This window comes from Callithrix jacchus, chromosome 13, assembly GCF_049354715.1.
Source record: "Callithrix jacchus isolate 240 chromosome 13, calJac240_pri, whole genome shotgun sequence".
In the NCBI taxonomy this organism is placed as follows: domain Eukaryota; kingdom Metazoa; phylum Chordata; class Mammalia; order Primates; family Cebidae; genus Callithrix; species Callithrix jacchus.
In genome coordinates this window covers 51812888-51839550 of record NC_133514.1, presented here as the reverse complement: position 1 = coordinate 51839550, position 26663 = coordinate 51812888, and the positions used below count along the sequence as shown (strand labels likewise).

At 39.1% G+C, this 26663-nt stretch overlaps 1 protein-coding gene across 6 annotated transcripts in view; it reads right to left on the bottom strand.

Annotated features, from left to right (window-relative positions):
- The window catches only part of PIEZO2 (piezo type mechanosensitive ion channel component 2), a 493339-nt gene that overhangs the window by 396351 nt on the left and 70325 nt on the right, over nucleotides 1-26663 (bottom strand). For all 6 annotated transcript variants that reach the window (XM_003734614.7, XM_054243960.2, XM_054243956.2 and 3 more), the window contains exon 2: nucleotides 4253-4348. In XM_003734614.7, coding sequence (XP_003734662.3) covers nucleotides 4253-4348 — 96 coding nt within the window. The remainder of the gene's footprint in view (nucleotides 1-4252; nucleotides 4349-26663) is intronic.

Below are 26663 nucleotides of genomic sequence, written 5' to 3'. Positions count from 1 at the left end.
GTGGATGGAACTAAGTTTTTAGAAATCTGGGCTTTTAGAATTCTTGATTTGCTATTTTAGATCTCGACGTGTGTAATTATCTCAGTAGGTTAAAGCCCCAACAAGAAATCAGGAATCACTCTATTTTAAAAAGAGAACATTAAAGAGAGAGGATTGATTACTGAAGGGGATGGAAGAGCCAGGAAGCCAAAAGGCATGTTGAAGCCACTGGAACATCAGCAAGGCAGGACAGGCTGGGGCATGAGCAGAGCTCAAGAACAAGGGCCATCCAGGAGCACTAGACCCTCAGGAGAAGGTCCAGAAATGGCTCTATGTGCAAGCAGGCCTTGCCTGGGCCTCTTCCCTGTCAGCTGTGTCCATCAGCCCTTCCAGGTGTCCATGGGAGGTCCCACCCACAAATCTAGGATAGGTGCTTCCTTCAGTTATGCACCAAATAAAAAACTCTTAAATTTTGATTCTAAAATTGTCCGAAGTCTATAGCCCTTTTCAATTGGTTTCAACAGTAACCACTATCAGACAGTCCAGAAATCCCATCCAGTAGTAACTAAGAATATCCTGTGTACTGAATGAAGGCTGAAGGCAGAGGACATTAGATAAGTGATGGGTACTCGATGACTAGCTTGGGATGGCCACGGCTGACAGTGAAGAGACCCAGACAAGGCCTGGTTGTACATAGAGCCATTTCTGGACCTTCTCCTGAGGGTCTAGCACTCCTGGATGGCCCTGGTTCTTGAGCTCTGCTCATGCTGCCCCACTGACTTCTCTCAGCCTTCCTGCCTTGCTGATGTTCCAGTCATTTCAACATTCCTTTTGGCTTCCTGGCTCTTCCATCCCCTTCAGTAACCAATCCTCTCTGTTTAATGTTCTCTTTTTAAAATGCTTAGAGTGAGTCCTGATTTCTGGTTGGGGCCTTACCTACTGAGATAATTATACATGTCAAGGTCTGAAATAGCAAATCAAGAATTCTAAAAACCTAGATTTCTAAAAAGAGGACGTCATTGAGTCGAATCTCAATCTTTTGATAGTTTCCTTCACAACAGTATTATAAAGTGATTTTCTCTGTTAATTCTTTCTTTGCTGTTTTAAGTTGAAAACAATAGCTTGGATTTGCAGGGAGGTGGATTTCAAGTTGATTCAAATCAGGTGGGCTTCAGACAGTATTCAACTGTCTGATAATACTGTAGACTTCCGAGGGCCACAGATATCTCCCTGGCACCATTAGCATCTAAGAAGAAACCATGTGACCCCCTAATGTGGTGGCTATTGTAGAATATTCTACCACTGTTTACTGGAATAGGCTTGATAACTCCTAAAAGCTGTTCCAACTTTAGAAATCCATGATTCTATAAGTTACAGCCCTCACTAATCAGATAATATCCAAGAGTTAAGTGTACTGAGCCTCCAAGCATTTTTCATCACCCTAATTTTTAAAAACAAAATTCTTTCACATTTCGTCATATAACTGCTGATCATCTTCCTTCTTCTGCAGCACAGTAGTATATAAGGCTTTGCAACAAATCTTCAGCTTAAACACAGGCGTGGGAAAGCACCTAATCATACTCAGATATTCTTTGTCCTATTGACGGCACTGAGAGCAAAACAGTGGACAACCCTGGTCTACAGAACAGTAGAGAGACTGGAATTTTATGTTAAAGACTACCCTAAGAATGATAGCAAAGTACTGCCTTCCAAGTTATGACACTAATCTTCTCCACATCCTTGGCACCTACCTCTATGGATATACATGTTAGAAAAATAGTCACACAAGAAAAAAACCTCAGCAGACCAAATGGAGGGCAGTGGGCCATGGATCCATGCTTACATGTATGAATCTCACTTCCAGTTCTGGCGGGGTCTGCATTAGTACACCCTGCCAGCAATATGTGGCGGCCTAACAGGCTCCTAAGGCTAATCCAAACGTATTGTTTCAGGTGCAGGCTGTCTGAAAGCAGGGAGGGCAGGACTTGCTGACAGTCCCTTCAGTTTGCCAATGTACTTTCCTACAATTTATAGAGATGTGTATGAACACACACTGGAAAGTCTGAGTATGTTTGAACCTGAGTTTCCCTAGAAAGCCATGCTTCATTCACTATTCCAGATCCATCACTCACATACATTGACTCCACATAGGACCTTACACCACAAGTAATGTCTAACCCAGGGTGTCTAATCTTTTAACTTTTCTTGCCACACTGGAAAAAGAATTGTCTTGGGCCACACATAACATATACTAACATGAATGATAGCTGATGAGGAAAAAAAAAAGTCCTCCCATAAATCTCATAATGTTTTAAGAAATTTTGCAAATGTGTGTTTTAGGCCACAAGTGGCCCATGGGCCATGGGTTGGACAAGCTTCATCTAACATAAGATGTCTCAAAACACAGATCTAGAAATGCATGGATTCAAACACATAAATGAGGTCATGTTGCATGTCAGTCATGGTTCTTGGAGCTAAAATGGGGAAAGGGGAAAATAAGTCATCTGAATGCTGCTTTCAGATGCTCACTAGAAGGATGTGTGTGGATTTCCTTTTCCAACTCCTTCCCTCCTCTCTTATCATAAGCAGGCCAGCAGACACCTGTGCACCTATTTGTGCACTGACCTTGTAACATTTTGTTACTTCATGATATTTCCTTATGCAGAGAGGATTCATTTTTTTTCTTTTGATTTTATGTTTCATCTGTGTTCTCCCTGATAATGTCAGTCCCTGGCATACCTCAGAATGAACTGATGTCCGTAAACCATAAACTGTTTGCCATGTCTAACATTGCTGCATATTCAGGGCTGGTTAGTTTGGGAAAAAGAAAAAGTCAGGGGTCATCACAGAAGTATGTAGGGGAAATCCCAGTTACTTGATTTCCAAGTAAAACAATAAAGAGCCACATTGATGTAAAAGTAATAGATAACTTAACTGGATATATAAAGATACTCATCTTAAAAGCACTTTATTGTGAATACACACACAACCTTCTTTCTTTGAAAAAGGAACTCCAAACCATAGAATAGTCATTGCCTGTATGCTATCATTTTGTTTCAGGCCAGAAACTATTCTGTTTATGCTGAATCCTTTAGGAATGGGGTGGGGTGGGGTCCAATTAACAATGTATGTTTGTTTTATAAGGATTTGAATAAACTCACATTTCTTTACCCTTTATATACATTGTGTATTAAGGATTTAGGTGACTTAGAAATACTGTTATCTAGAGACATGAAAATCAACATGGTATCTGTAGTCATAACTACTATGATGAATGATCATAATATGCCTTATGAATTTTACAGAGAATCAGGGAGAAGGGGAAAAATTAAGTCATTATTTGTTGTTCTGTGCACACTGTGGTTTTTACTTCTTTTTCTAAAGAGTTCATCACTAACGAGGAAATCACTAATGACCTTTCCCACACCACTCCATAGATGGGGTCAAACAACTTCCTTTTCCTTTCTTGTAAACATATGGCCATTGCACTCACCTAAGACATTTGACACAGGCCATACCTCCCATAACGGTGGTGTTTTGAAGAACAACAATTTATTAAATTAACTCACTATAATTTAATTTTAATACTTGTGAAAAACTTCAAGTTGAAAAATTCACAAGCCAGACATGTTTTCTAATTAGAACCGTAAATATTATAGTCACTACTCTGTATTCTATGCCTTGAGGTTCTTACAGAGTAACCAGAATAGGATCTAAAGTGTTGCGGAAACACACCTGAGGAACTACACCCCCAAATCAATTTATTCTCTTTCATTATGTTATTGAGACTTATTTAAGAAACTTTAACTAGTGTAGGAAGTTACACCTGGACCAGGCTTCCCATGTCATTCTCCTGTTAAGTGGCTCAAAAATGTCAAATACTGCTCTGCCTCTTCCAATTGCCACCATATTCTCTCCACAACCCAACTGTCAAATGCATGTGCCAATGTTTTTATCCCATTGTCTTATTTTGTTGACAATACTTTGAGTTAGTGTTAACTAGCCAAACATTCCAGTGATACTGCCATGTTTGCTATGAAGCCCTAATAGGGAATTTATTAACTGTGTAAGTGACAAAAACATGAATCACAAACAACTTCTACACAGCTCTACTTACTGTAATTGTTAAAATGTTTGACATCCACTCCATGCAGTACTAGCCCTGCTGGATAGATACCATCTCGCCATTAGATAATGACAATTCCAAGGATCCCAGCAAAATACATTCAGACTGTATATAACTCTGTGGTATAGAATAGCAAAAGTCTCTTACCTTGCATCGTTGTTTTTGTTGGTTCTGAGAACAGAGGAATGAGCAAGAGGTAGATAAGGTAGACAAAGGAGAGACCATTGTATCGGAATGCACATGCTGTGGATGAAAAGAGAGAAGAGAATGAGAAGGTCATTAACAAAGGCAGGTTGACAAAACCAGGGGTGCTTAACAAAAGATGGTATCAGATGTCACTGGATCAGTGTCACTTCCTAAATAGACATGTCAATTAAAAAGTAATTAACTGGGTATTTATTCTGTGTTCCTCATTATGTTGGGCAAGATGAGAAACAGAAAATTAAAATATATCATCACTGGTCTTAAAATGTAACCAAGAAATATGAAGAAGGTAAAAGACAAAATTATTTAAAATAATAATAGCTACAATAATTTAAGGTATACATAGTGCAAATAGACATAAATTGTGACACCAAACACATAAAATGCTATTGGGGATGGATTATAAAAGGGCAGACTATTTGTTTTTTTTTTAAACAGAATATTACCCTGTTGCCCAGGCTGGAGTGCAGTGGCACAATCTTGGCTCACTGCAGCCTCCACCTCCTGGATTCAAGTGATTCTCCTACCTTAGCCTCCCAAGTAGTTGAGATTACAGGCACATGCAACCCCACACCAGGCTAATTTTTGTATTTTTAGTAGAGATGGGGTTTCAACATGTTGGCCAGGCTGGTCTCAAACGCCTGACCTCAAGTAATCTGACTGCCTCAGCCTCCCAAATTGCTGGGATTACAGGCAAGCACAACCATGCCCAGCCTAGTGCAGACTTTTTATATGTGATTGAAGTTAAGTTGTTATTCACTTAAAATACTCTGTTCTACTATGAAATGCTTTATGTAAGCCTCATGGTAACCACAAAGCAAAAACCTATAGTAGATACAAAAAAAGACAAAAAGTACAAAATCAAAGCATACCACTAGAGAAAATCATGAAATCGCAAAGGAAGACAGCAAATGAGAAAAAAAATGAACAAACTGAAATACAAAACAATCAAAAACCAATAAACAAAATGACAGTAGTAAGTCCTTAACTACCAACAATTACCTTAATACCATGTATACTGTTCAGGTAATGGTTACACTAGAAGCCCAGACCTCACTACTAGGCAATGTATTTATGTAACAAAATTGCACTTGTACCAACTAAATATATAAAAATAAAAAAGAACATTTTTTTCTCCATTAGGTCCTAATTAGGTCAATGGGGAAATCTAGCAGTAAAAGACAAATGTAAGCATACTTTCTTTAAGAAAAAAAATTGCCTTGAATGTAAATGGATTAAATTCCCCAATCAAAAGACATAGCATGAATGAATGAATTTTTTAAAAGAAATATTTAAAAATACAGAGACTGAAGGTGGAAGAATGAAAAAAGATAGTCCATGCAAATGAAAACCAAAAGACAACAGAGATAGTTAGACTTATATCAAATAAAATAGACTTTAAGAACTGTAAAATGAGACAAAGAAGGTCAATATATGGTGATAAAGAGATCAATTGTAATGGTTGTAAATATATATGCACCCAACATTGGAACGTCTCTCTATATAAAGCAAATATCAATGGATATAACAAATACAGACTATAATGTAATAATAGTAGGGGACTTTAATACCCATTTTTAGAAATGGACAGAATATCCAGACAGAAAATTCATAAGGAAACATCAGACTTAAACTACATTTTAGACCAAATGAACCTAAGAGACATATACAGAACATTCTATCCAACAGCAGCAGAATGCACATTCTTCTTAAGCACAAATGGATGACTCTCAGAATAGCACATATGTTACATCACAAAAGAAGTGTCAACAATTTTTAAAAGACTGAGATCATATCAAGTGTCTTTTCCAACCACAATGGTATGAAATCAGAAATCAAAAACAAGAAAATTTTCAGAAAATTTGCAAATATGTGGAAACTAAATATGCTCCTAAACAGTCAATGAGTCAAAGAAGAAAGTAAGATAGTGAAAGGGAAATTAGAAAATACCTTGGAATTAGCAAAATTGGACACACAACATACCAAAACTTATGGAATGCAGCAAAAGTAGTTCTAAGAGAAAAGCTTATAGCAGTAAATGCTTACATGAGAAACAAGAAAGAACTCAAACAACCTAACATTCCACCTCAAGGAACTAGAAAAAGAAAAGGCAACTAAGCCCAAAGTTGGTAGAAGTAAATATATAATGAAGATCAGAGCAGAAACAAATAAAATAGACACTAGAAAAATGAATAGAAAAGGCCAACAATACTACAGTTGGTTTTTTGCCTGTGTGATTTTCCTTTTTTTTTGAAAGAAAGAAAGAGAAAGAGAAAGGAGGAAAGAGAACAGGAGTCTTGTTCTATTGCCAAGGCTGGAATGCAATCTAAAAATAGGTATTAAAAACCTCTTTTATGCCAATAATTGTGCTTAACAGCAGAGACAGGAAGGAATAAAAAAAGAAATAACAAACAAACAGCCAACCAATATTTCGTTTAAGTCTGTGAAGTATTATGCCGATGCTGAAGAGTGATTTACTTCCAATTATGTGGTCACTTTTCAAATAGGTGTAATATAATACTGAGAAAAATGTATGTTCTGTGGACCTGGGGTGAAGAATTCTATAAATATTCACTGAGTTTACTTGTTCCAGGTCTGCATTCTAATCATACATGTCCCTGTTAATTTTCTATCTTGTTGATCTGTCGAATATTAACAATGTGGTGTCAAAGTTTCCTGCTATTATTATGCAAGAGTCCAAGTCTCTTTATAAGTCATTAAGAACTCATCTTATGTATCTGGGTGCTCCTATATTGGGTGCATTTATATTTATAATCATTGACTCCTGTTGTTGCATTGATCCTTTTACCATTATGTAATGTCCTTCTTTGTTTCTTTTAATCTTTGTTACTATTAAAGTCTATTCTGTCAGAGACGAAAGTTACAACTCCTGTTTTTTGTTTGTTTGTTTGTTTGTTTTTCTCCCCATTTGATTGGTGAGTCTTTCTCCAATCCTTTGTTTTAAGTCTTTGTGTGTCCTTGCTTATGAGATGGATCTGGATACAGTGTACCAATGGGTTTTGACTTTTTATTCAATTTGCCTGTCTGTGTCTTTGATTGGGGCATTTAATCCATTTAAATTTAGGATTAATATTGATATTTGTGAGTTTAATATTGTCATTTAATGCCATCTGGCTATTTTGCCCATTAGTTGACATAGATTCTTCATTATGGAGATACTCTTTACCTTTTGGTAAGTTTTTGGGATGACTGATACTGGTTGTTCCTTTCTGTGTATAGTGCTTCTTTCAGAAGCTCTTGTAAAGCAGGCCTGGTGGTGATGAAATCTCTGAGTGCTTGCTTGTTCACGAAAATTTTTATTTTTCCTTCATTTGTGAAGCTTAGTTTGGCTGGATATGAGATTCTAGGTTGAAAATTATTTTCTTTGAGGATATTGAATATTGACCCCCCACTCTCTTCTAGTTTGTAGGGTTTCTGCTGAGAGATCTGCTGTGAGTCTGATAGGCTTCCCTTTATGGGTAACCTGAACTTTCTCTCTAACTGCCCTTAGTGTTTTCTCCTTTATTTCAACCCTGGTGAATCTAATGATTATGTGTCTTGGGGTTGCTCTACTTGAGGAATATCTTTGTGGTGTTCTCTGTATTACCTGGAGTTGATTATTGTCCTGCCTTACTAGGTTAGGGAAGTTTTCCTAAATAATATCCTGAAGAATATTTTCCGGCTTGGATTCATTCCTGAACAATATCCTGAAGAATATTTTCCGGCATGGATGACATTCAGGTACACCTATCAAATGTAAATTAGGTCTTTTCGCATAGTCCCATATTTCTTGGAGACTTTGCTCATTCCTTTTCACTCTTTCTTCTCTAATCTTGTCTTCTCGTTTCATTTCATTAAGTTGGTCTTCAACCTCTGATATCCTTTCTTCTGCCTGATCAATTTGACTGTTAAAACCTGTGCATACTTCGCGGAGTTCTCATATTGTATTCTTCAGTTCCATTAATTCACTTATATTCCTCTCTAAATTGTCTATTCTCATTAGGATTTCGTCAAACCTTTTTTTTAAGGTTCTTAGTTTCTTCACGTTGGGCTAGAACATGTTCTTTTAACTCACAGAAGTTTCTTATTATCCACTTTCTGAAGTCTAATTCTGTTAATGGAATGCACTTGTCCTCCATCAGGCCTTGTACCCCTGTTGATGAGGAACTATGATCCCCTGTAGAGGGAGAGGCATTCTGATTTTGGGTATTTTCAGCCTTTTGATGCTGGTTTCTTCCCATCATTGTAAATTTATCCATCTGTCATCTTTGTAATTACCGACTTTCAAATTAGGTCTCTGAGTGGACATCAAACTTGTTGATTCCCAGGGCCAGAATCTGAGCAACCCACTGCACCAGCTAAAACAGCAGCATTAAGATTCATGGTGCTTTTCTGCCTGGGAATCTCCGGTCTGGCTTTTCTCTTGAGTCCCCTTTTCAGTCAGCTGATTGGGCGACTCTGCCTTTCCAGAGCTCCAACGTCAACCAAAAGGGGACCCAGTCCTGTTTACTCTGCACCAAGAACCGCCGCACTGAGGCACTGGCAAAACCACTGTGCCAGCCACAAGAGTTGCACTGGCAACCTGTGGAGCTCCTCCACTGGGAATCTCCTGGTTTGTGAGCAACAAAATTTTGTCTGAAAGTGTGGCGTCCACTTGTTCTCTGTGCTTTCACTGGGAGCTACAATCCTGAGCTGCTAGTAATTGGCCATCTTGGATCTCTCTTTCTCTACGGTTGGTTTTTAGAAAAGAAATAAAATCCACAAACTTAAACTCAGAAGAAAAGAGAGGAGATGCAAAAACTTAAGATCAGAGATGAAAAAGGAGACATTACCATTGATATCACATGAATAATTATAAGAGATTCCTATAAACAACTATACATCAATAAACTGGATAACCTAGAAGAAATGAATAAATTCCCAGCAACATACAACCTACCATGACAGAATCATGAAGAAATAAAAAATCTGAGCAGACCAGTAAAAAGTAAGGAGATTGGAATTAGTGATAAAAAGTCTCCCCTCAATAATAAGTGAATAAATAAATAAAATCCCAGGACCTGATGAATTCTGTCAAACATTTAAAGAGAAATAATACCAATTCTTCTGAAATTCTTCCAAGAAAATTAAAGAAAAGAGAATACTTCTATACTCATCCTATGGGGTCACCATAACCCTGATACCAAAACCAGACAAGGATAATACAAAGAAAGAAAATTGCAGGCTAGTGTCCTTGATGAACATAGATGCAAAAGTCCTCAACAAAATATAAACAAATCCAACTCGACAATGCATTAAATGGCTCCTTCACCATGATGAAGTGGGCTTTATCCCAGGGACGCAAGAATGGTTCAACATACCTATAGCTATCAATGTGCTATTAACACCACATTAACAGAATGAAGAACAAAAACCATATGATCATCTCAAAAGATGCAGAAAACTCTGATAAAATTCAACACCCTTCATGGTAAAAATTGTCAACAAATTAGGCATAGAAGAAATGGGCTTCAACACAATAAAGGCCATATGTAACATACCCACAGTTAATACCATACTCAACAATGAAAATTTAAAGCTTTTCTTCTAAGACCAGAAACACAACAAGGATGCCTACTCTTGACACTTCTATTCATTGTGATACAGGAAATCCTAGACAGAGAAATTAGACAAGAAAAAGAGATCAATACATCAAAATTGGAAAGGAAGAAGCAAAACAAATTTGCCTGTTTGCAGATGACACAATCTTATATAGAGAAAACCCTAAAGACTCAACCAAAAAACTGTTAGAAAGATTTAATTCAGTAAAGTTTCAAAATACAAAATCAACACAAGAAAATCAGTAGTATTGTCTATACACTCACCATGAACTATTTGAAAAAGAAATTTTAGAAATCTCATTCATACTAGCTACAAATAATATTTAGAAATAAATCTAACCAAGGAGGTTAAAGACCTATAAATGGAAGACTATCAAACATTGATAATAGAAATTGAAGAAGACACAGATACATTCATGGACCTTTTAGCATCAGCAACATGTTCTGAGAAATGCATTGTTGGGTAATTTTGTCCTTGTGGGAACTGTGTTTTACATAAACAGAGATGGTACACTCTGCTGCACACCTAGACAACATGGTGCGGCCTACTGCTCCTAGGCCAAAAACCTGTGCAGCATATGTTACTGTGCTGAATACTATAGGTGACTATAATAAAATGGCAAGGATTTGTCTATCTAAACATATCTAAATATAGAAAAGGTACAGTAAAAATACACTATAATCTTACAGGACCACCCCAAAGACTGTCAGTATTCCTGCTTGGTGACTATCATGGGGCATGGAGATCAAGCTCTGAACAGAGATGTTAGTTGAAATAATAAGAAAAAGTGAACTATTTGAAGGAAAGAACACTAAAGAGAAGCACGAAGAAGGCAGGTGTTTGTCTCAGCTCTGCCCACTGATGATGAGAGAGGGCAAGGAAACTGGCAGGTGGAGAAGAAAAAAGCAGCAGAAAAATTCGACATGGATATGAGAAAAACCAGGAAAGCCCAGCTTTACAAAAGGAAAGGTTTCACAAAAGAAGTCCAGGGCAACGGGGAGGGTAGATTGTCATGACTGCTGGTAAGGATGTCTTTGCAGGCCCTTGCAGAAGGGCCTCAGCCCAGCAAGAACAAAGGAAGGCAACCTGTGGAAGTGCAATGAATGTGCTGTCACAACCAGGAAGCTGGAAGCAAGGGGAGGCCCAGGAGACTGAGCAGAAGAAGCCAGGGGAACAGACTGGGGCCAAGTGTTCCTGGTCACAGAACTGCTGAGCATCTGGGACTAGGGCACAGTCCAGGCTGGGGGGCGCATCAGGGTGTGAGTGACGGGTACCCAGACAGGAAGAACAGATCAAGAAGCACTAATCCCAGAATGCGAACAACAGGAGCATAGCACACTTCAACCAAGGGTCTGCATTAGGACCCGTGGTCCCTGTTTCCATGGCTGACTCTAGAAGTCAGACAAGAAAGAAGCAAAATGCAATAAAGTGCATTTTTATTATAATAAAAATGCAATAAAGCAAAATGCATGGGGGAAGAGCACAGGAATCCACAAGAAGTTCTTTTTATTCCAAAGGAGTCACACACATATTTGTAGCTTTCTACACCACTGCCCTCATCTCAACCTCCTTTCTTTAAAATTCAAAACAGAAAGAAATGTTCACACCAAAGAATGGAGTGACAGGCAAACACCTAAAACAGGCAATCTACAACAAGAATACAAGCTTGGATTCTCTTTCCAGCTACTTTTGTCCTTCTGCTTCTTATTTCTCATCCAGAGTTGAAGTCTCTTACAGAACATTGTAGAGACATTTGGTCATTCATCTGCCAACAAACATGTAGTGAGCACACACTGTGTGGAGGGCCTTGTCTTAGGCATTTGGGCTACATCAGAGAGCAAAACGGAAATGACAGAATGTACCTCACCTTTGGGAGCTGACGTTCTGGTGGGGAGACAGTGGTAAACAATGAGCATGGTCAATAGCAAAGCATGTGGTATGTTGGAAAGGAAGTGCCATGTCCACAAGTTCCCACCAGAGAAGGGAAAGCCACAGCCTAGGGGAGGAGAGGCAGGCTTCATTGCCTTAGGAGCAATGAAGAAGGTGTACAGAGAAAGGTGAGGTAAAAGCCCAGAGGTGAGGGAGGTGATCCCTGTCAATTCTCCTGGGAGAAGCACTCATGCAAAGTGGAAGCAAGCCTGGTCACTCTAACTTGCCCAAGACATCCCCAGAGAGCCCAGTACGTAAGCAGAGGCCTCCAGGAGGCCAGACAATGCCGGGCCTTGCAAGGGCTCTGAGGACTTTGGTTTCCCTCCGAGTGGCCATGGAAGTGATCATTCTCTCCCTGTGTTTGGGGTTGCCTGGCTCCTGCTATGTTAGCAGCTCCAGTTTCCCACCTGTGCCCATCCTGCTCTCCATGCTACTGCAAAACCACATCACCTGAATCTGCCCTGTCCTTTCTGCATCAGTCATTTTCCTGCACAGCTCACATTTCCTCTCCTGGAAGCTAACCAGGACCATACCCTCCTCCAATGAGATGTCTTACTCCCTGGTGCCCCCTCAAGTGTACATCTCATCCAGCACCGCTTGCACGTACTTTTACGTCAGTGAGGCCTTTGGGGGTAGGGTAGAACCTTTGTTATCTCTGTCATCTTCATACCCATTACTATATCTGCTCCAGAGTAGGGAATCATGCTTACAAAATGAACAAATGAATGAATAAAAACAAAATGAAAACAACTTGAGGACATCTAAAAGAAAGCCACAGGGTATCAAGGTATGAAGAATTTCTGGTGGCAATAGCAGCATACCAATTAACATGGACCCCAAATAAAAATGTAATAAATGGGAACATTTCTCTCTCTCTTTTGTTTTTTTTTTTAGCCTAGGTTAGATTTTTTTAAATGTTAATCCATGTTGGGCAATAAAATTATCTAATTCTGTGAATTTCTGGATCAGGAGAAAAATAAAAGTTACTTGTGTGATATTCCCCTCTTAAAGAGCGTGCATAGTGCATGTATCTATTCATTTATGTTAGTAATAGCTCATACTAATATGCTTACTGTGTGTCAAGTCTGGATCTATGCATTTCATGTCCATTAACTCTTGTAATTATTATCCTCATTTTGCAGAGTCTGTCATTTCTTTTTACATGTGAAGAAGCAGGCCCAGTGGGTACGACTATGTAGCCTGGCTTAGGTTTCAGCCCCTGCAGTTGGGATCCTGAGTCTGTGCTGTCATCAAGAAGCGCATGACCTCACCACCATACACATCCTTACTCTGTGTATCTTTGTCCCCAGTTAAATATCAAGGTCTCAGTGAGGCCGAAGCCGGGCCCACTGCCTCAGACCCCTTCGCACACCCTCTGCACTTAGCACAAGGCCTTCAGTGAACATGATGGCAAATGCTCTGTATGTATGTCGTTGTTTCAGTTTTATAACTGTGCTATGTGAGGCTTTATAGTATTTGCAATCAAAATACGTATATTAAAAGGAAGATTTCCCATGATTAGCTTGGGAGGTGGAAGAACAGAGCCTGGTCTTGGTTTCCCACATCACAACCTTTTAGTTACCATTATTTATAGCAAAGTCCAACATGCTATGAAGAGGACAAGGGTGGAATGTGCTCATTTGTGCGACTGCCTCTTTTTGAGTGTGGGCTCTATCTACAGACTCACTTCTAATGAACATAATGTAGTAAAAGTATTGGGGTAGCACTTCTGCAGCTAAGCTACAGAAGGGCTGAGGCTTGAGTGTCCCTCTCCCTTGCTCACCCTGAGGGAAGCCAGCTGCCTTGCTATGTATCCTAAAGAGAGGCCCATGTGGCAAGAAACTGAGGTTTACAGCCAACAGCCACCCAAGTCACCCTAAAGGCAGGTCCTGTTCTGACATCATGGTCACATGGGTGTCCCTGGATTACAGACGGAAGAGACACGGCACCAGAGGATCCAGCCAAGCCACACCTGGAGTCCTGACTCCTAAGAACTCTGAGAGTGTTTGTTGTGTTAAGCTACTAAATGTATATGGCAGTTTATATGCAGCAATAGATAACTAATGCCTAAACTAAAAAATAAACAAAATTAATAAAAGACAAACCACCTCCAAAACTCCAGCTTCACTTACTTTCCATTTGAAATCATCCCATTTGACCGATGACAGTCACAATGCTGAATTCTCTGCTTTACTCGTATGGGAAGATCCTACCCAGGAGTTATCCAAATCTACAAGGACTTTAAATGCTATTAATTAAGTGAGTTATCTCTATCTAGGGCAAAATATGCCTTTGAACTTGGCAATATGGCACACTCAAGCTAGAAAAGCCTTCGAAGGCAAATAACTGCTTTTCTATCAAGTGTGATATGCCTTTGTTCAAAACCTGGAGACATTTAAAGCACATTCATTCCTTTCCATAAGGAGGAATCCTATTCTTGCTGCACAACGTCCTGATACCCTACCTTTTTGGTGGCCTCTCAGGGAGCTGAACCACCATCCTCTGGCAGCAACAGTGTTACTGTTGACAGAACAACAAAAATTCAGGCCAATGTGTTCAAAGGAAAAAGATTATTTGCTTTAGCTAAGGTGCTTCAGCACTGTCGTTTCCACTATTTCTACCTGGTTTTAACAATCCAAAATAATACAACAGTTGACAGTAATTCTCCAAACAAAAGACCTTACCAGGCCTGAAGAGCTCACAATAAAAAACTGAGATAACAAGTTATCAAGTGACCTGCTTTATAAACATTGATGTTGCCATGTGAATCGTAAACACCTGGACTGCCTCATTCATGAATTTTCTTTTCTCTTCCTTTTGTTTTGAGATGGAGTCTTGCTCTGTCACCCAGGCTTGAGTGCAGTGATGAGATCTTGGCTCACTGCAACCTCTGCCTTCCAGATTCAAGTGATTCTCCTGCTTCAGCCTCCTGAGTAGGTGGAATCACAGACAGTTCCAGTTAATTTCTTTTTTAAGTAGAAACAAGGTTTCACCATCTTCCTCAGGCTGGTCTCAAACTCCCGACCTCATGATCCACCTGTCTAGGCCTCCCAAGGTGCTGGGATTACAGGCATGAGCCACCAAGCCCAGCCAGCCCCATGAGTATTATTTTCTAAAGACAAAAGATGGTATGCAATTTCGAAAAAACTCTAGAAGCAGGAAAAATGATCAATTTGACTTTAACAACTTACAGTGTATCAATATAGAAAGGGGGAAAATCTCTTGCAAATATGAAATGGTTAAGGTGGCCACAAAACCTTTGCAAAAATATTTGCATTTCAATATATATAGAATAATTTTCCTATTACTGCACTATGATCACAGAGAGGTTTACGCACACTTTAATTTGCCATTCTATAGTAGCTCAAGGCAGTAATTTTAGATGATGCTATTAAAGGTAAGTGCTCTCAGAGCTGAATTTTTAGTATGATGTGCCCTCCCAGTTCCTTTATCCCTTGAGCAAGGCCAAACAAGGTCTCACTATTAATGGCCTAGGCAACAGTGCCTTAAATGCTTAGAACCTCCATTAATAAACTCTTAGAACCAACTAAGTATGTTTTAAATGCTCTTTATTGCTTCAAGGAGCTTTGTTTATTTTAACAGTTGCCACAGCAGTAGATGAGTAAACATTACTCCGAATAAGCAACTTTAATACCAAGTGACAAAATAGTTCTGTCAATCCAGTGATTCTAGAAATTGTTTGTATCTTTAATAATTTTCCTTCTGTACTCTGAAGCAATTGATTGCTTTTAAGAGGACATTCTTTCAAAACTATGGTCATTTTATAAATGGTAAAAAAAAAAGAGAAACAGCTGCAAAGTGTTTACAATAGAGCAGGAAAAAAATTAAACAACTGTAGATTTTTTTCCCTAAGGAAGTAAATCTATCAAAGAAATCAGAGACAAGAAAAAGGCTGTTATGTCACCCGATTCATTGTCTATTAATGTAGAATTCTTTCCCCCATCATCGACTCTGTGTTTTACATCCAATTGCAATTATAAATGTCTCAAACAGTGATGCTTTAGAATAGCAGACAGTCGGAACAAGAACATTCTCTTCCTCTCCCCCTAGTCTCACCTCCGCACCCACTAGAGGTCTTGTCCCAGGTGTTTCCTTCAGAAAGTTACAAAAATTATTTCTTCAAGAAAGATGATGCCAGTCTCTCCCATCACCATTCAGAAACGCAAGACATATGCTTACATACCTATTCTATTCATGTAGCTCCTGCGTTAGATTCTTAAAGCACACCAAAACATGCTCAAGTATCTGTGACAGGAAAGGCTAATCGAAATACATTTCAAATAAGAAAATAAGCTCTCCCATTTAGACATGTTTTAACATTATATTTTTATCCTGCGATGTGTGAAGGCTGACATTTCTGCAGTGTGTCAGCACAATGCTGAATTGATCAGTCAAGTATTCCTCACGCTTCAAGAAACAGAAACATTGTATTCTACATTGATTTCATTAAATAAATTATTTAAAAGAATGTGATTTTAGGGTAAAGCCTCAAGAAAACCAGACTTTTACAGGGTACCAGATTATAAGGACTTGTACTAGAAAATCATAACTACTACTCAGTTTACTAAAAATTTTGAAGCCAATCTAAGGAAAAAATCTAGTAAAACCATCTTATTTATAAAGGAAAAAAGACTTCTGTCTGAATTTTCTGCTTTCTCCAAACAACTGGAAATACTATTTGTAAACTATGAGTTGGAGCAGATGATTACTAAGATCTTAATTTGGTTTTTTAGCCATTAGTTTAAAAATTCATTGCCTTTTAATTTAGTATACAGAGGTAGAATTCTGTTATCTATGTTACCATATCTATATATCAGATCAAATATTAGCAACAGTATTAAACAGTATATGTAAATTCATATTATATATTAGTAATAGTACATATATATTTTCATTTCAAATATTAGTAACAGTATTAAACAGTATGTCATATCAAATGTTAGCAACAATATTTAAAGTTTCACTGAGTTTTCTACACTCATTCTGACTGAACACAGTTTGAATTCTAGAGAAAGAATAGCAATGCTTTTTCCTCCTTTAAAATATCTTTTAATATCTTCTTCATCATATTACAAATGCACCCATATAAAGTTGTACTTAAAACCCAAATCCTTGTGTTCAAGTTTGACCATGTTTATCTTCCATAATTGTCTCTGATCTGAGAGAGTAACACCACACATTGCCTCTCATAATTGCACATGAGGAAATAAAGCTTTTATGCTCATACATAATTTCTTAAACTATCGGACAAATTATACTAGAAATTAGATCTATTTCATTAAGAGTATAAAAAGCTCTGCATTAAAATCCACAGTTTCTAAGGCTACCAAAATAAAACTTGCTCCCTTACCATTATGATGAATAAGAATAATTAGGGGGCCAAGTGGGAGCTAAGAAAAGGTCAAATATTAAAATTGCTTATTAGCCCGCTCATCTTAGTGGCTTTGTCTTCAATGAAAGTGAAGAGTTAGCATTTGTAGACTGAAGGACTTGGTAGGTTGCTTTGTTTTGTGTCATGGTATTTGCTGATTTCAAAATCACTAATCAGGCCAGGAGTGGGGGCTCACACCTACAATCCGAGCACTTTGGGAGGCAAAGATGGGAGGATTGCTTCAGACCAGAAATTTGAGACCAATATGGGCAACATAGTGAGACCCCCATCTCCACAAAAAAATGAAAAACATAGCTGGACATGGTGGTGTGCATGCCTACAGTCCCAGCTACTTTACTTGGGACACTGAGGTGGGAGGATTGCTTGAGCCCAGGAGCTCAAGGTTGTGGTGAGCCATGATCACACCACTGCATTCTAACCTGGGCAATGGAGAAGCTGCCTCAAAGAAAAAAAAGGGGGGGATTCACTAATCATTTATTCTCATATGAAACTGTACTTTTTAAATTAGTCTTGTCACTTTTAAATAATTCAACAATTCACAAAACTATGACTCACTGTATCTCTTTAGTGGTCCATATCAGAAGAATGTAGAAAAACCTCTTAGTTTTCCATAATTATTAATTACCATTAAGCTGTAGTCTGTAAAATGCAATTACTCTTGAAGAATTTAAAACCTACTTTCCTCAGCAAAAAAAAAAAAAAAAAAAAATTTAAAATAAATGAACAATCATGCTTATTTTTATATAGCAAGCTTTAAATTTGTTTTCCCAGTTTTTTATTTTTAATTAACTTTGTCTTTATGAACTGTATCTTATTTTTAATTTACTCTTCTCATCTGTAATTTTCCTGGAGGTTAACTGCTCTTCTTGATACATATATATTCTATTATACTAAAAATTCATGATAGTTTGATCTTTGCATCACTGGCTCTCTGAAAAACCTACAAGAAGTGCCTAGGACCCTCAAAGTAAGGCCAGGTTCCAGGATGGGTTTCTGCTTCCATGGGTCTGTTAATCAGTCTGTTTCAGAAGTTTTCTCTTTATAGATTCATAGAGATTTTAAGTTTGGGAAGCTGTCCCTCCATTTTCATTAATATCAGTACTTTTAAACTTTGAACCACTGACCTTGGTAATTTTATATATCTAAAACAGGTAGATATTAGCACGTTCAGTTCAACATAAAATAAAGCAGAAATGGCTTACTAGACTGTTACAAAGTACAGCAGAAGTATCATTTTTCATTTTCAAAAACAAGAGAGATCAGTTTCAATCTTTTTCAGTCCCCTGACATTCAAATGCCACACTTAAGCAATTGGAAACAGCAATGGAAAAAGGGGTGACAGCCAAGACCAGAATACACACACACACAAACAAATGCACACACACATAGACATGCAAACATATACACAAACACATGTACACATATACACACAGCACTCACATGCATGCACATACACACACAAACGCACACACACATACACACAAACACATACACACACACCACACATACATACACATGCACACACACATTAGGCACACAAACATACACAGAAACACATGCGCACATATACACACACCACACACATACATATACACACACAAACACATGCACACACACATACACATACCACACATACATACACGCCACACCCACACACACACACCTCCCACACATACACACCACGTGCGCATGCACGCGCGCACACACACACACTTGTACAGGCTTTATGTAAGCAGCAGTGGCTTTTTATAACAGAATTAATTTACTGCCTGCCACAGTTTCCTTCTTTCAAGAACTTAGTAAAAATAGAAATTTCTGTAGACTTTTACCGTAGACTTTAGAATATTCTATATTATTCTTGGCAGCATCCTCCTTGGACTGAGGTGTGCATTAACATGAAAAGAAATCAACTCAACTAACTGTAATGAAGTCCTGTTTCTTCCATCTCCAGCAGACGATGCTATCCAACATTGCATCTTAACAACTAATATGGCCGTAAATTGATGGAAATTACTGTTTCATCTTGATAAGTTTACTTTGACATTGTCTGCTTCCTTCTGGGAACATCCTCCTTGACAAATATGAAACTATCGCTATTGCTTTCAAATATTTCTGTTGCTAGAGAAGTAGACACACCTTTTATGGGCATGAATTCCACCTTGGACTATGTCTGGGATTTATGCTTATGATACCATACTAATGAGACACATGCGGCCTCTGACCACAGTGTGAAAGCCTTGCTCCCAGAAGCACATCCAAATAGCAATGAATTGGATGAATGCCTCAAAGTGAACCTCTTCTGCCAGATCTCTTCAAGCAGTCTCTACCTACTCAGTGTCTTTGGCCTTGCATTTCATCGAATCATGGGGTCTGTGTTACTGAGGATGAAGAAGGGTGAAAAAGAATTCTTGCAGGGAACAATCTAAAGAGATGTTTCCCAGACTGCCTCAGCCTCCTGCTCTATTACCCTTCTTTTCGGTCTACACCACACTCTCGTACCTTAGAAAGTTATGGTAGTTAAAAAATCGCTGGTGGCATTCTTTATTCAGAAAATTAGAGTAAGTATTCCAAAAGCATTTTTGAGCTCACGACAGTGTTTCCCTTGAGATTGTTTGATTTTGTGATCACTAAATTGAAAAAATCTCAGATCTCCTCAACCCAGGCGTAGACGCTGTTTCACTTTCCCTGCCCCTTCATTCTGCCATGCGTTTACTTAATTGATGCATAATATTTCGTAACTCTCCCTCTTTTCTCCTAAAGTGAGGCTGCTTTGGTATCAGTGTCTGCCTCCAAAGAGTAGGTATTACCTAGGAGCCCCTATGAGATAAAGATGGCTGGTTTATGTTAAAATCCCACAGAAGCTGTTACCTCCACAAATATCTTTGCTAGATGACTGGGCGAATTTTTACTGAGGGACAGGGAGGTTGCAGAACACGCCATTCTTGGCCTATCACTTGAAAAAGTCAAGCAACAATGTTCTCTTTTAAATGCACCTCCAATTCTAGCCACACTCTTCTATTAGTGATTCCTCAAATATGTGTATCACCAGGCCCAAGGCCACTTTGGAACAGGGACTGTTTCCTGTTCATTACTCTATTTCTAGTTTCTACTTCATTTCTGCACACAGTAAGCATTCAGTAAATATTTACTGAAAGAATAAATTAATTCCTGCCTCTTTCTTTGCCAACCTGGAATGCCCTCTGCCTAACAATAAACCACAAGTTCATAAGCATCCTTCAAATTAGCTCAAATGTTTGTCTCCTCCCTCAGAATGCCCTCATAACCTCAAAGAAAAGTAACATTTTCTGAATTAAAAAACCATATTTCTAGCAATAAAGAAATAATTCAGTAAGGGTTATCACGCAGTGGAATTCTGTGCAACAGTCACAAAGAATGACTGTTGCAACGTGCGTGGATATGGAATGATATTCACAATACAACAAGTAGAAAAAAACAGGTTGTCAAATTGTATAGTAGGACCAACCTATTAGGTAGATACTGTCAATATCCACCATTTAGAGGAAGTAAGGCTCAGAAGGACGCATAAATTGTCCAGTGTCAAGGAAAAACTGGGAACTAATCCAAGTTAAGTGGTCTCGAGATCCCTACTCTTAACCACTTTGCTCTGCTACCTCTCTCATCTACACTGAAAACACCTATAAAAATAATGGACTATCAACAGTAGTTCCTTCTGAGAAGAATTTAAGGAGGAAGAACTGTGGTGTTTTATCTTGATCATGTTAAAATTTTTCATGGTGTCTGTTTGTATATTTTGTATCTAAAAAATAAAATTAAACTTAAGGAAAAAGTTGTCTCTTCCACTTCAGAATTCCCGTAGCATTTTGGTTTTAACACTCTTATGACAGCATTACGTATGGCCTTGTAGAATTTCACTGTGTACACATGCTACTTCCTTGATCAGACTGTAAGCCCCTTAAGAGTAGGGCTTTGCCATTGCTGTGTTCTCAGAGAACCTAGTGTAGTGCCTTGCACATAATAAGCATGTGATGACAGCACAGAATGAATAAAGGAATAAAGGGGTTACCTTCCTTGGCCTTTAAAAACAGAGGCATCAGGCCAGGCACATGGCTTACTCTTGTAATCTCAGCACTTTGGGAGTCTGAGGCAGCTGGATCGCGAGGTCAGGAGATCGAGACCATCCTGGCCAATGTGGTGAAACTGTTTCTCCTAAAAATACAAAAATTAGCTGTGCCTGGTGGTGCCCACCTGTAGTCTCAGTTATTCAGGAGGCTGAGGCAGAAGAATTTCTTGAACCTGGGATATGGAGGTTGCAGTGAGCCAAGATTGCACCACTGCACTCCAGCCTGGCATCAGAGCGAGACTCCATCATAAAAGACAAAAAAAAAAAAAAAAAACAAAAAAAACGCAGAGGCATCAGACAAAAGCTGTCACACCTGACCAATGGAGTCAATATTCAAAAGCTTCACCAGTTTGGTTATTCCGCAACATTCCATCTGGTTACCATAATGACATGGTTACACTAACAATATTAAAAAGGAATTTGATAAAAGTCCTGGAAAAATAATATCTGGATAAGAATTTCTACTTAGGCATCCAGAAAGAGGCAAAGAAACAAGAAAGTTTCCTGAGTCATGAAGCTCTTTCTGTCACAAAAACTTAAGCCCATTGACGTTCATTTGAAAGGAAAAGGTGTGTGGAGCTAAGCTCCAAGCCTTAACCATGTTTTTCTTACAAATACATTCAATGAAAATTCTAATTAATCACAGGGACTCTTTGAGGCTTTGGTCAGCTTGCAGGGGTAATAAAGATATTTATTAACCACATATACAAAGAAAGTGAAAAAATACACTTTCCAATGCCCATCATTAGGAAACATTGAGCCTCATGGCATGAGTCCCACTGGGAAGCCAGGAGAAGAGGAGATCAAAATTGTAATCCCAGTCAACCTGTGTTAATCAAGTCCATTAACATCCTAAGCCTCAAGGCAACTTCACAAAAATGGAACTAAACCATGTGTAATTTTTTAAACGTTACTAAAAGCTAGTTCCATCAGAAATGCTTAACTGCCACAACTTCACTGGCCTCCTGAGGCGTGCTGGGTCCACCTCACACCCAGAGGGACTGAGTTCCCAGCACTAAGCCAGCATGATCTGTGGACCAGGCTTGGATGCCTAACTTGGGGGTGTTCTGTGCAGAGGAAGCAAAGATGAACTGTGAACTAAGACCAAAAGTTTCCCATTGGCCATTTGAAAGCACACACCCTACTCAACTTTATTTTTTTTCTTTTTGGAGATGGAGTCTCTCTCTGTTGCCTAGGCTGGAACGCAGTCGTGCCATCTCGGCTCACTGCAACCTCTACCTTCCGGGTTCAAGTGATTCTCCTGTCTCAGTTTCCCAAGCAGCTAGGACTACAGGTGCACGCTGCCACGCCCAGCTAATTTTTATAATTTTAGTAGAGATGGGGTTTCACCATGTTGGCCAGTCTGGTCTCAAACTCCTGACTTCAGGTGATCCACCCACCTCTGCCTCCCAACGTACTGAGATTACAGGCATAAGCCACCATGCCCGACCTCAACTTCAGTTCTTTTTCTTTCTCCTGCAGATAAAAATGGGGAGGAAACTTTCAAAACTAAACAAACAGTTTGGGGTAAATTGCATGTAGTCACTTTGTCAGTAAGATCTAATATAGAAAATCTAACTAAGACTTTATATATAGTGACAACTTAATTAGAATGGCAAAGGAAAGGAAATATGTATGACAAATACTAATTTTCTTCTACTTGAATATATACCATTTTGAAGTTGTTTCATGTATTTTTAAACTTGGTTAGCCCTTCCCTGGATCAAATGAATCCTGAGAAACAAATAATTCTTAATGTTTTTTCTCAGAAAAAAAATTAACATATGTGTGTGTATGTGTGTGTGAGAGAGTGTGTGTATGTGAGTGTGTGTGTATGTATGAATGTGTGTTTTCTCTGCTATCATCTGGAACATGTTAATTTTTGTTGTAGATTGCCCAGAATTACAACCCGGAAACCAAAGTAAAGCAAACTCTAGCCTTCTTGTTGTTCTTTAAAAATACACCCTGGGACCCCAAAATGCCTCTCTCCAGACTGTAATAATGAGGGACATTTCAAAGTAAAAGACCACAATTTGATTCTATTATACTACACTAAACATATAGGATACAGGAATGCCAACCACACCTGACTGATAGAATCGGCAGCATCCTATGAGTTGGAGGTGGCACCACTTTTCACAGAAGTTGCCCTAGTGAATAGGGACATCACCTGTTTATTCTGCCGAGTTCACTTAGGCAGCTGCTTATGGTTCTGGGTGGCCCATGGGATTTCCACCCTAAGCATCCATCACTGTTCTCTACCTTTGCATACCTTGCCTGCAGCTGGTATAAGGTGAGTATGCTAATTTTACAGATGAAGCATATAATGTGAATACGTTGATTTTACAGACGAAGGCCATAGGGCCAAATGACTTATGTGTTTTAACTTCATTTTATGTCCAGCTACTCTAAAGAGCTGCTTTGTGGTTTTTTATGATAAGAGGGAAATATTTGTATTCACTTAGAAACCAAGATCAGAATTTCTCTCAGAAGAGGAACTATATTTGTTTGGATGTTTTCCTTGGTAAATTCTTGGGGTAGAAGGAGAGATCCCGAGGAGTCCAGATAAGGGCAGAAATGCTCTTCTCCAGGGAATGATGCTGGCTGTGGCTTCAGGAAATGGAGAGCAACCAGAGAGAGGAGAAGCCTGCATACAAAGGGGAAGCCACTCAGATCATGCCAGCCCTGCAGGGCATTATGTGAGCTCTGTCTGTGACATGCAGAACTGTGAAAGCCACTCATCAAAGGCTTGGTGCAAGAGTTTGAAGGCACTGAGTTTTGCTTTTAAGCTGATGTGAGGCAGAATCTTTTAGGACATTTAATAGGAATCCTCAGGCAGAAGACTTTGAGAATTTGCAGAAATTGTCCTGAGATCTCTGGGCTCTCCCAGGCTCTGCAACCGAGGTTCAAGGGACAGGAAAGCTTCATGTGACAGCCAGCTGTATATGTGTTTTATATCAAAACAACCAGTCTATTTAGTTAATTTTAATTAAATAATCAATTCAATTAAAGAAGAAGGCCAAGCACAGTGGCTCACACCTGTAAATCCCAACACTTTGGGATGCCGAGGCAGGCGGATCATCTGTGGTCGGGAGTTCAAGACCAGCCTGGCCAATGCAGCGAAACACTGTCACTACTAAAAATACAAAAATTAGCCAGGTGTGGTGGTGGGCATCTACCATCGCATCCACTCAGGAGGTTGAGGCAGGAGACTCAGTTGAACCCAGAGAACAGAGGTTACAGTGAGCTGAGATGGTGCCACTGCACTCCAGTCTGTGTGAAAAAGCAAAACTCCGTCTCAAAAAGAAAAGAGAAAGGAGAGGTAGGAAAGGGATCCTGCATATTTGATACCTGGTAGAATTAAATATTCTCTTTATCATCCTTTGTTGAATCAGTCAGATTTTGTAAGGCATGTGCCAAGTGCCAGGGATAGTAATCAACTGGCACTGCTAGGCTACAAGCCTTTCTTTCAGGTGAGTTGCAGCAGAGTCCTGTGAAGTTGGAATCGGCATCATTCTCCTTTCAGGGAAGGAAGAAACAGGAGATAAGAGAGATCAAGTGATGCCAGGAGAAGCCCCTTTCCTCACCTCCCACAGCTTCCTCCTCTGCCGTCCCTCCCGCTTGAATACATGGAGTTCGTTTGAGTGTGAATCCCCACGTGATTTGATTTTATTTACCCTTAGCAACTCTGATCTTGGTTTTCTTTGCTATTTTCTTTATCAAGAACTCCATTTCAATAATTTGAGATGATGGAAACTCCACCAGACATCATCCCACCAGCACATTTGAGCTTCTCAGTTGTGAATTTCAGGAGATGAGGTATGAGACATAATGGAAGGAAACACTGCTCCCAGAATCAGCTTTCTAGTGCACAAGTGTGGCCAGGCCTTTCCTTTGCTTCAACAAGTTGTTAGAGACTAATGGTAACAAGAACTATTGCAGTAAATCTATTGTGCTACCTATTACCTGTCCTTATGCCAGACACTTCACATCATTTGGCTCTTTGGTTCATCTGCTTCACCTCCTTCACCTGGAAGGTGGCTGCCATGGAGCAGACATGTGAAAAACAGCTGCTAGGTAAATGAGTGAATAATGGAATAAATTAACACATGAATATATTTTTTTTTCATTTTCACAAAGCTCCACAAGGTATTGGCATTTTTATTTTCAAGATGAACATAATAAGACTCAGAGACGATACATACTTTGACCTAAGTACCGTCGGTAGCTAGATCTCCTAGATTACAGTCCCAAGAATCAAAACTGGACCAACTTGTCTTAATTTCAGACTCCTCCTGGTTCCACACAGTGACTCTCGCCTACCCCAACTACCCAGCCCCAGCATTCCAGACACTTTAAAATCTGGACAACCCATCTCTCATGCATCAGGCCTCATCACAACACAGACTTGTCACCTGCTTGAGCTTCCTAAGACACTCCAACATCTTGCATTCCTTCTTTCCTTTTGATATGCTACCCAGTTTCCTGGAATATTTCTCCTCTTCATTCCCCCTGTAATGTATCAGGCAAAATGCAGCTCCAAGCCCATTTGCTGACCAAGCTTCTCCACCCAGCCCTTGCCACATCCAACCCCTATTTAGGGGCCTCTTAGTACACTCAAGTTTTAGTGTTTGATGTTTAGATTGTTCATTGGCAATAAACTAAAAGCCAGTACTCCTATCTTGATCAATTATGAAATGGATCTCCTAACCTTCCTTCCTCCTGAGTCCCCTTCTCCCATCTCTATTAAGGCTGCAATTTCCTAGACATTAACTGGAAGATAAATATGGAACAGCAGATATCCCTATGAAAATATGGAAAAATTAAATTTAAAAAAAGCTTACTTAAATTGTAATGCTTACTGACACTCAAAAAAATGCTACTTTGGGAAGAAAGGGGGAAAAAAAGGAGGGGTGGCGCAGGAGAAAAAAAGGGAGGTAGGGAGAATAATGGAAACCCTAATGGTACATGTGGTCATCTGAAGCCTGTGTACTACCCAGGACATTGACTATTTAATCGAATTGGCATGACTTACAGAAATTATATTTATAATGGCATACATCAATTAAAAAATTGATATGTATACACTGGGTAGTAGTAACATTATTGGTGCCATAAAAATTAACTTAGTGTGAAGCTGACTTTTTAAAACGGCATCTTATTTATCCTAATGATAGGAAAATTCAACATAGAAGTCTAAAAAAAGGGCTGGGTACGGTGGTTCACGTCTGTAATCCCAGCATTTTGGAGGCCGAAGCGGGCAGATAACCTGAGTTTGGGAGCTCAAGACCAGCCTAACCAACATGGAA